This window comes from Pezoporus occidentalis, unplaced genomic scaffold, assembly GCF_034315485.1.
Source record: "Pezoporus occidentalis ecotype Australia unplaced genomic scaffold, CSIRO_AGI_Poc_V1 ctg167, whole genome shotgun sequence".
NCBI lineage: Eukaryota > Metazoa > Chordata > Aves > Psittaciformes > Psittacidae > Pezoporus > Pezoporus occidentalis.
Window position 1 is genome coordinate 1,265,006 of NW_026913499.1, and position 11,617 is coordinate 1,276,622.

At 41.0% G+C, this 11,617-nt stretch overlaps 1 protein-coding gene across 1 annotated transcript; it reads right to left on the reverse strand.

The window, feature by feature from the left end:
• Nucleotides 1–6,198: 6,198 nt before the first annotated feature.
• On the reverse strand, nt 6,199–11,346 carry ZNF281 (zinc finger protein 281). Its single transcript, XM_062613448.1, has one exon. It carries the CDS (start codon nt 11,033–11,035, stop codon nt 8,357–8,359), a length of 2,679 nt encoding a protein of 892 aa, XP_062469432.1. The 5' UTR covers nt 11,036–11,346; the 3' UTR covers nt 6,199–8,356.
• Nucleotides 11,347–11,617: the final 271 nt, after the last annotated feature.

The following is an 11,617-nucleotide window of genomic DNA, read 5'->3' on the forward strand; positions in this document are numbered from 1 at the left end:
TTCACCTTGTTAGTTTACATAGCTGTGAAATAATATGTCCATACTCTAATCTTATCTTTTCTTAAACAGCCATCCATTTTGAAGCATATTCTCACAGAAACACACTCCCAATCAAAGTACCCAATTCAGGTGCTCACTCAGGTTGTGGCCTTGTGGGAGTAGCACCCACCAGCATCAAGGAAACAACCTGCTCTTCAAAAGAATGAGTAGTCACATCCTTCACTAAAAAAAAATAAAAATTATGAAAAGTCCAACAACTTTTTATTCCTTTACAGAATTAAAAAAAAAATAATTAAAAAGTCACCATCTGACCATACAGATGGTACAGTTCTATAGATACGACTTCTTAAAGAACAAATGCCCATTCATTACCTTCACTGCACACACTAGCATTTTCTGTGCTACAGGCCTCACCTCTACAAGAGACAGCACAATTCAGATTGACATTGCTGAAACCTTGAGAAAGTCCTAAACTAGTAGGTACTGCCATTATTTAAGAATGACAGATGATTCTCTATGGTTAAAAAAAAAAATGCTGAGCACTGCAATTCAAAAATCTCTGCTAAAGCTGGACAAAGCAACAGGGTCTCCCCATTAGGAACAGCCACGTTTATGTATTTTCTGCAAAACGCTTGGCTTCTTTCTGCAGACCACCAAGAATTTTGAGCCTTCCTGTATTTCAATACATTCTATTACAAACCTGCAGATACACATAGAAGTAAGTAGAAAACTAATGACACAAGGATTTGTGATTTTTCTAGACTCAATATTATAAGCCACTGGTAATTTTTAATACCTCTTTACAGTAGATCCAAAAATTAAAATAGACAATTATAGAGTATCTTCAGAAACCAGAAGGTTTTCCCAACTTCTTGCCACACATCATTCCTGTAACAATATCTGTATTGAGAAAGAACTCAAAGTTACTTCTAGATTTTGCAAACGGACAATTTACAATACATTTTCTAATCTTTTGATTTTGTTCACTGATGGGAGAAAGGGGTTCCTCTGTTTTATTTGTGTCCTTTCTGGCGGAGAAATAATAAAATAAAAGAACAGCTCTTTGAGAAGCTTGTGTCAGCTTCATTGTCAAGACAAAGGTCACTGCATTCCTATTCATGATGACCTATAACTGTACTCATTTAAAGACTTCATTATTCTGTATTAGAGGGACCTCTTTCTCAGAGGTTTTAATTTAGCTTCATTGTAAGAACAAAACATGCAAGCACCAGAATACGGCGTTAAAATATTAAAATATGATGATTTTAGCTACCAGAAGTCTTATTCCATTTGCCATCCACCCTTAAGATAACACATGATGTATGATTTCCAGAACAATGTAAAACAAAACATGACACTTTAAAGTGCCTCTCTAAACTCCAAGAGAAATGCATAATCAATCTTACCGTACCTACACAAATATCTCTTAAAAAATCCAAGTTCCAACATCTCAAGATGAGTAATTGGTTTAACCCTCATCTCCCCAGACTATTATGTGTCATAATAATTAAATGACTATTATATAAGTAAACCTGGAAAAAAAAATTATTAGAAATGCTGAGGAAAACTTTTAAATCACCTACACCTTTCATACAGACTTAAACTCTACACTAAGATCACCAAGTGTATATGTTTGATTATAGGTTTAATGGACCAAGTACATCAACTGCTTCATGATATAATTTGATCTAGCTTTCTAAGGTTGACAAATTTATTAAACTAAATAGTGGACTATCTTTAGCAACACATCTCCGTTGATCACTGCTGAATAACCCTCTGGACTAAAGCTGACCACACACAAGACAGCAGAATTCTGGCACAGACACCTGCATTTAATTGCCACAAAGTGAATTAATATTTGGAAATGGCTTCAAAGGTCTTAAAAAAACACAAACAACAAATCCTAGGTGTTCCAAGAAATGGAGCTTGCGGCACTCTCACAATTCCAAATCAATGACCACAGCTCAGTTGCCACAGGAAGGCCATGTTCCTCCTACCAAGATCGTGTGGTTGACTACTACCTCTTAAGATACAGAGGATCGTGAGCTTCTGTAAGTAAATGTGTTGTCACCACCCTGACCAAATTCCAAGTCGTAAACTAACAATACAGATACACTCTTCAGCTGCATAAGCTAATCCTTATTAGTCCCATTTTCCAGTATTACCAAGCACTTTCTAAGATATTTTTCATTCTAAAGATTCATTTTGTCTAAGAGATAAGAAGATTCATAGGCATATTTTACTCACCGTAATTTAAAGCACCTCAGCAAAACATGCAAAATGTTTTATTACACATCTATATATTTCCTCATTACACGATGGCAAATTAAAGCGATTCTAAACCTCATCGCTCATAGAGTTGTACATGGATTTGTAAATTCTGCTCTTTAAAACAGGTCTCAGCCTGGTTTTATTCCCACATATCTCAGAACATATGAACATCCAAAGGACATCCCACCTGTGAGATTTTTCTCCCCCTCCAGAAAAAAGAATCTTTGAGCAGACTGAACCATCCTTACAATCATCAGTGCAATTTCTGGATATAAACCAGAGTACAAGCAGAGAGAGAAATCCACACTCTTAAGGAAAAACTGTAGGGTTTAAAACTGTCTTTTGGCCATTGAGAAAAACCAAAATGAAATCTCCTTTGCCCATAGCACAAAGTTAAGGTTCCTACTGAAGAAGAATATAGGAATATTCTAAATGACAATAACATAGGTCTAGATACAGCAGGTTTTAGCCTTGAAGGTGGCACACATGCTGCTACAGAATACCTGATGCTTGCTGTAGATCCTGCATAACCATCATTATATGGTACACTTACGCACAGAATGTCTTGATATTTGTAGCACTAAATAAGATACTATTTAAAATACATTTTAAGGTAAGATACAGTATATTAAAATAATCAAAGGAATATATTCTTAAATTAGCTCTTAATTGATTCTTTGAGTCTGGCTAGATAACATTTTATCACATTTCAGATCAAGTCCCCAAGTACACAAACAGCTTTCTAACACAGCATCATACCACTACTTAGGACAGCCTTGGGTTTAAAATTACCAAATTCACAGGCATTTAATAAAAACAAAGTATTGACAAATATCAGTATGAAAATACAGTAGTATGATATATACAAAAGCTTACATTACTATAAAGATCATGAATCAAGAATTGTAAGTAAAAAAAACCCAGAACTAAAACTTCCTTTTAATCCTTAATCTTGTACATACATTGTGACAGACTGATTACATGATGACACAGTATTTTTTCCAAGCAACACTGACTTGCTCTTTGCATCCACACCGAATAGGACAACAGCATTTGAAGCAGGACTGTGTTTAATGAGGCTGCTACTGGCAGAACCTCATTTCACTTGTTGCAGGTGCCAGATTTACACAAGATGAACACAAAAAAAAAGACAAGTAGTGACTGAGGCTCCTGAATGTCACCTTAAGAAATTAAACTGCCCCATGACCCTGCCCCACAGTTTTCTATTTCGTTCTAGAAAATCAGCAATTATACATTTACTAAGCTGGTAATTATTCCTCAGCTTCTCTCCACAGAGACACAGTCTGGAACAGTATGGGTCTTACACCAAGGAACAACTACAGTCACTGTCAAAGAGATCAAATTCCAGTACTTATCCTTCCAGGTCATAGGTGTGAAAATGAAACTGGTAAATATTTAGTGTCAGGATCTATAAAATCCATAAACTAGAATATCAGTGCAAGAATATGAAAAAATACAATTTCTTTTGTAATGTAGCCAGACATTACCACCTGTGAGAAAACAAACAATGCTGAAATAAATCTGGGCTTTAACTGCAAGTGAAAAGGAAAAGCAATAAATAGGTCTCTTAACAACATGGATAACAAAGTGTATCACAGCTGTTCATTTGGTAAACAGGGCATACATCCTGTGTTCTAAATTCTGTGCACATTAAACCTTATTTTCTTAAGTGTTTCTACAAAAACGTATAGGTAGGACACATTAGAAGTAATTGCCACTTAGACTAACATACCAAACAACTGTAATAGCTTGATCCATTATCCTGGAGGGATCATCTTTGGAGACACAGCCACCAAACTTTCAAATCTCTGACTGTAAAATCATTTTCAAAAATTCGTAATTGATTTTTATCAGGTTTTCAGGAACAGTGATTCAACAAGGGACACCCACCAACTCAGTATGAAGTCCTAGCTTGGGGGGGTTGATTCCTAGTTGTTTATAAAGAAGCATGGGACAAAAACACCAGTGGAACAAGAGAGTTTTCTTCCTTAATCTTATTTTAGGAAATATGTGAGCAATTTTGCAGAAGTTTCCCACAGAAAGATAGTATGTGGAGTGTGAGACTGACAAAGCCTGGAAAATTCCAGCACAAATGTTTGAAGCTGGTAGTCAGCAGCGCTAAAATCAGTGTCTTCCATTTTAAAGTGACCTTCAACATATACAATAGAAAACTGCGAAGTAGTAACTTAAAAATTTGCACACATATCTTTTCAGGTATAACAAACATTTTCACAATCACAACTGCAACTTCACACGAACAACACTGATTTCTAATTGGTGGTGAAAAAAGCAGAAGCACCAAACAAATACAGTTTTCATAATATAATACTGAGGACCAGGGGAAGAGGGAAGACCGTACAGCTGACACAACAAAAAAAACACTGATGGAATACATTGAACTATTCCAGTATCTTCTCAAGGTCTCCATGAGGCATCGGGCAGCTTTTCTTCATCAGTAGTTCATAACATGAAACTGTGATCTCCCTTTGCACCACTATATTTTCACTTTTTTTTTCAACTCCCTTTCATTTCACAGATTTCTTACTCTTAAAATTTCACTCACTACCCAAAACGCTGTCAAATTTAAATAATTCAGGAACTACCAGAAGTTTTAGCAAGATGTTCTAGATCATCTGCAGGCTTTTTTTAGTGGCTTGGGGCATATAGCCTCATTCACAATTCAGGGTACAATAGTGCACTTGCTCCAAATCAAAAACTTATCATGTAAACTACTATAATACGAGGCATAAACGTTTATGAACCATTTTCTATCATCATACATATAAATTCTTCTTTACACTCCTGTTAGTGGTAGGAAACAGCTTATTATTCCTCTTTCATCCTTTAAAAACAACAAAAAACTAAACCAGGAACTACAGTGGTAAAATAAAATCTCGAGGGCCTTCTTTTTTTCCTTCTCTCACTGGCACACCCCTAAAAGCTTTAGTCTATAGTCTTACTACTACTACGGAGTTCTTTCTAACATCCACAAGGCAAAGCTATACGCAGATTCCTATGCATTTTACCATATCCTTAACCTTCATTATGTGAAGAAAAATAAATTTGAACTCCAAATTAAATGAGGAAAAGTGCTATCTAGAAACATTTTTGAACAACCACTATGCTGTGAAAAGTACGTTCAAAAATCCAGTCATTTCCCCCTCAGATTTTCTTAAGTGATTCTTAGGAATGTTATAAATATTAAACATTTAGCATGTTTCAGATTTACTTTGGAAAGTTTTCATCCTTATTTTCTTTTCAGCATGCCAACAATTCTTCTCAGGTCCATCTTATTGCCTTTATTGAATCTGCCATCTTCTGTTTTTCAATACTCCACTTTTCACCCATTTGTGAGACTTTCAGCACTGCTACACTTGGATCCACATGCAAATTTGAAGAGAAATACAGATGAAGGGAACTCACAAACTATCTTCAGATTACTTAAAATGCGTTAAAGTATTTTGCTGTAGTATTTTTACTAGGCTTTCCTTACAATGCAGAAGCTAGAGCAACACAATAAAAACAAACAGATAGAGGACTTTCTAAAATCTTTACTTTAAACAAAATTGTACTTTCTATGTGTCATTCTGGATTTCCAGTAATTGCAAAATGTCTTTGAAGTTAACAATGAGCAATTTACCTGTTTTTAACCAAAGCCATATTTAAAAAGACAAAGATTTGAAAAGATGAACCTATATGAACACTTTAAAGAAATCTTAGGTTTTGCCTTGGAAGCTGAAGGCATGAGCTGGAGTCCTGATTTCTAAAACAGTGCATTCAAAATATCCAAGAAGAAAACTAGCTGAAAATATGCCAGTAAATTATATTATTCCTTCTCAAAATTTAATGTCATAATATTTTCTTCATAGATTCTCAAAAGTGTGACTGGATAATAGAAGTGATACCTTTATGATTTTCTAAATAATGGGTTTTATTAAGTTAAAGCAAACAGCCAGAACAATACATATGCAACTTCTACTACACACAATATAAAGAATGTAAATTATAACCTCTGTAAAACAAATGAAAAGGTTACGGACTCTTCCATCCCTGATAACAGGCTGGGTTCCGGGCTTAGAGAACAGTCGTTGTTTGCTTGTTTAAACTGAAATAGGGTGAAATACATAATCAAGTATAAAGAAAAGGTTAATGGAGTTACATGGTTTCTATGAGAACAAACTCTAGATTAGTAAGAAAAAAAACAAAAACCCAAGATAGTTGACCTAGTAAAAGAGGTTACAAGTAGGCTCAGGTTTCAATTTTTAGTGGTGAGGGACAACAGGAAAAATTACCCAGGATTTTCGTAACAATTCATTTAATAATACACCACTTTCATAACAGAAGTGTTTTACACTTGCACAATGTTAATAACTTTATTATACATGGAAGCCTGTAATAGGCTGATTACACAATAAGACTGCAAACAACCACTGGTACTTTCCTGACACCAGGAAAGTATGTAAGACTGCAACATCACCAAGAGTACATAAAAAAACATCAGCATAAACATCACCAAAATTACATTAAAAAACTAATCAAAAAATACATTTGCAAAAAGTGGTTTAGAACAGTGCCACTGCCTTTCAGCAGCTTTGAATGGCCACCAGTATTTCTAGCAGGTTTCCGTGGCTCCACAGGCATTTATCAGGATTCACATATAATAAATAATGTACCACAAAATATACATAAAGTAAGGCAATAATTCCAAAGAAAAGTTCTGTTGATATTAACAGGCCACTCAAGTTCTACTTTTGTAGTTGATGTCATCACCAGAAGCCTTTGATGGAATTGCAGCCTTAGGCCCTAAGAACCTGCAATGATGAACTGCTGCAAACCCCTACACCCCTACTGTCAAGAGCTCCAGAGACACCACTGGTAGACTGCTGGGCAGAGGGGTCAGTGTTAGCTGATCCTGATGCAGGACAGGGGCCTTAGTATGTACAATTGGGAGTAGATTATTTCTTATTGTACATGGAAACCTTGACATAATTTTAAAACATGTGGGTGTTTATTGTTCATCATCTGATGCCATAAGACATCAGGAAGTACATAATAAGATAAGCACGTTCTGGAATGTAAATCTTTTTAAATGCTAGCTATTGAGATGAGAAAGTGAGTAGGGAAGAAGGGGAAGAAAAGGTGTAAATTAAGAAGCAGAACAGACCCCAGGATTAAGTTCAGAGGACCTGGAAGCACAACAAGGGAGAGGGAACCTTATACACTAAAAGGACACAGAAAAGGGGAAGAGCAGGAGACCAACATTTTTGAACCATGTATAATAAATAATGTATCCCAAAAGCCTATCTGGATTATGACTGTAGTTTCAAGTTGGGGTTCTAAAGACCTGAACCAGACACACACGTTTTGCTCTCGTGGTTTGTGTCAACAGAATCTCTTTCTGGAATTACAGTCTTACATAGGAGTTCTGGGGACATTATTGTTTATATTAAAGCTACCATTCTGGGCTCTTCATACAGACCCAAGAATATTTGTTCCACCTGCCTGGAATGAGCATCACCTGGAAGAACAAGGGTACTTTAAAATCAACAAGATTTAGGTAGCAAAATTCATATCAGCCCAGACATAAGAGACAGCAATTTGAAATGTCATAGATCCCTTCCTCAAAAAGCTGATATATATTTGTCACTATCTGTAAATTGGAAGTTCCAATACACTACTGGTGCATAGAATTCCCATGTTCCATTACACTTTCCTGAGAGTAAAGCAATTAGAATAAACCTTAGTCCTAGGAACAAAGTTAATTTTTTGCATTTTAATCTTTTGGGCTATTCCCTGACAATCTATAGAATGCAAATTTGATTGCTAAACATCGTCACTTGAACAAAACCACTATTTTAATCTATTGATTTTTTGATTAAAAACCGTAATAAACAGATCTAAAAAAAAAATCACACTAAAAATAAACTAAATATGAAAAGTTGCATTGAAAGGGCATGTTACATTATTCTCGATAGGACTGTGTAGAAACATTCCAATGGCAGTGTTGTCAAAGTAAAACAAAATTACATTAAGAAGACCCCACAGCCTGGTCACAGTCGGGACCTTACCTGTAACTCTGGCTGGTTGGGGTTTTTACTCGTGTACTACATGGCTCACTTACATCAGACATCATATTTGTATACCCTGAGAAATCTGACACTGAAGTCCTTACTCTATGGTCCACTTCTCCATTAGAGTTAGTGATAAAAGTCATTGGCACCCTGCTGCCCGACTTAAACTGAGAACCAAACGCTTGTGCAAAGTTCTCGATCTGGTAGGTTGATCTAGGCTCTATGTCCTTTTGAGGATCTATCTGGCTAGGTAACTCCTGAGATGGGATCTGAAAGCTTGCTGAGGATTCTAAGTTTTTCTGTTCCTTCTGGCCAGTCAGTTTCTGAGATGTTGACTGGTAGTTAGATGAAGTCTCTAGGTTTTTCTGTGGATCAATGAGATCATCCAGCTCTTGAGAAGGAGTCAACTGTTGATGCGTAGCCTCCAAAGCAGACAAGTAAAAGCCTGGCTGAGATCCAAGCAACATCCCAAATGGAGGTTTTGGCAACGCAGTTGGCAATACTGAGGTAACAGATTGGCTGAAGCCACACTCGAGTGGTGACGTAGTATATATCTGTTTGTCTTGAAACAGAGTGTGGTTATGGAGAGTTGAAGACAAACTAACAAACTGGAAACTGGGTCCAAAAGCAAAACCAGTGCTATTGGTTGTTCTTTCAAAGGCTTGCTGGAGGTATTTGGAGTATTCTTGCAACATGCTTGCTTTATCATTTGAAACTGTTTGAGAGTTAGGGCTCAAGTTTTCTTCCTGAACCATCTCTGAATGTTCTCCTGAGGTGTGCAAGTCCACACGCTGTTCAGTTATACTGAAAGGATCTTCTTTCTGGCCTTCCGATTTGTGAGAGTACTGGTCCAAAAGGCTCTGTAAGACTTCATCAGGAATACATGACTTGTCGTGGCAAGACTTTATTTCGCTGTTTAAAGATGCAGAATCAATAAGAGATAATGGAGTTTCGTTATCCATAACACTAACACCTGCAGACTGGATGACGGACTGCTGGGAAGTCATGTGTCCGACATTAATTGAAAAGGCACTGTTACTGCTTGCAGTTTGTAAGTATCTTCTTTTCTTTGAAAACTGCATGGCATCATCATAATTGCTACTTATTTGACCTGGTTTACCACCTGTACTTTGGAGAAGGCCAATAGTTTCTACACCAGTATTGGCCACTAGGCCAAGAGAGCCGCTCTGTTTCCCAGACAGTGGTTTTTGCCCCAGAATATCTGGCAGTGGTGATACAAAATTAAGGTAGTTTTTGTCTGTCTGTTTTCTGCTTCCTTTTTTCAAGACCAATTTTGGCACCTTCTTCTGAAGTTCTTCAACGCCTGTGCCAACTAGACCACCACTGGAAGACACAATAGGAATATCAACTGCATAATTTGGCATGGCCACATTACTTGTAATTTGTGATTCAGTTACTTTACTGCTACACTTATTTCCTTTGTTTTCACTGGATGTACTTTTTGTTTTACTTTTTCTCCTTGAGGAACTTGTATTTCCCTGAGACAATGCAGCCAAGCTACCCATGTTATTGGATGATCCGGGCTCCATTCCAGCCCCTGCTTTACCTATGGCTTCACCACATGTTCTTCTGTGCTTCAACAGTCTATCAGTCCTTGAAAAATACTGCTGACAAGTGTCACATTTGTATGGCTTTTCTCCACTATGCGTTCTCTTGTGTCTCTCCATGTGGTACTTCTGGATGAACTTCATACTACACTGGTCACACCCAAAAGGCTTCTCCCTACTGTGGATCTTCTCGTGCCTCTGCAGTAAGTACTTCTGGATGAAACCCATGCTGCACTGGCTGCACTGGAAAGGCCTCTCCCCTGTGTGAATGAGCACATGTCTGCGCAAGTGATAGGAGCTCTTGAAGGCAGCGCTGCAGTGTTCACAGACATGAGGTTTCTGACTGGGGGACGCAATGGCACCTTCTGCATCTCCCACCAGGGGGGGTTTGGATGAAGCACTTGGCTTCCGCTTGGCTTTGATTCCCTGAGTTTCTGGCTTTGGCCTCTTTGCCTTCTTGACCTGGGCATCGTGCTTTGGCTCACCCGAGCTCCCAGGGGTGCCCTCGCCTCTGCCACTCAGTAACAGCTCTCGGTGGGGATGCTGGTGCAGGTGGTGAAGAAGGCTGAGGTCCTGAATCACACTCTGGCCGGTTCCTTCACTGCTGCCGCCGCCGCCGCCGCTCCCTAGGCCAGGGGACCTCTCCTCCCCCACTCCCCCAAAGAGCCCCCCGTAGTGGTGGTGATGCTGCGGCTGCTGCTCCTCCTCCTCCTGCTCGCTGGGCTTCTCTTGCTTGATGCTCACTAGGGACTGCAGAAAGCCCCAGGGGCTCCTCTGCGAGGAGGAGGGCACGGAAGGGAAAGCCCCCGCCGGCTCCTTCTTGAAAGTCATGTCCTGAGGGGGAGGAGGCGCCGGTGGCTCGGCCGCCGCCGTGGAGGAAGCGGCGGCGGAGGCCGGAGGTAACACGCACTGCGGGGGGTGCTGGGCCGCCGGGGGGGGCGCGGCCGCCCGGGTGAAGCTGGTGACCGGGGGCAGGCGGTGGTTGAACATAACCATGCCGGGGGTAAAGCTGGGCTCCATAGCCGCCGCCCTCTTGCTGCTGCTGCTGCTGCTGCTGCTGCCGCCGCCGCCGCCGCCGCCGAGGAAACCGCTGCCGAGTTTCATCCCCCGGGAAGGCGGGCCGGAGAGGAGGCGCGGCCCAGAGGGGCTGCGGGACCCGCCGCCCGCCCGCCCGCCGGACACCGCTCGCTGCCTCGCTGGCGGGCGCCCGCTTCAACGGCTGGCTCCCGCGGCGGCCCTACAGCCGCCGCCCGGGCGCATCGCCGCCACCCCCACCCGCGCCGACGGGCGGCCCCCGGCCCGGGCTACACTTACGGCTCCCGCCGCCGCCTCCAGTTAAAAATAACGCCGCGTCCGCTCCACAATGGAATTAGCAGCCTCTGCGCCCGGCACTGCACATGCGCGCCGCGCGGCACGCTGGGTACGGCCCGGCCGCACGGGCAGCCAGCCGGCCAGCACCGCGCAGGCGCGACGCGGTCGCTCCCGCCCGTAGCCGCCGCGCTCGCGTGGGCCGGGTGCGCCTCGGCGCCCCCTTTGCCCCGGGGTGTCGGTCGCGAGCAGCCGGAGGCGCGGCTCCGCCGCACGGGCAAGGAGGAAGCCCCGGGCAGCGCCACGGCGAGGTTGTAGGGGAGGCCTTAGACGTGCCGCCGCAGGTCTAAGAATAGCGCAAGCGACATCCTTCCTGCC

Coding starts and splice junctions, on each gene's coding strand:
- ZNF281 (XM_062613448.1), bottom strand. CDS start 11,035: ATGAAACTCGGCAGCGGTTTCCTCGGCGGCGGCGGCGGCGGCGGCAGC.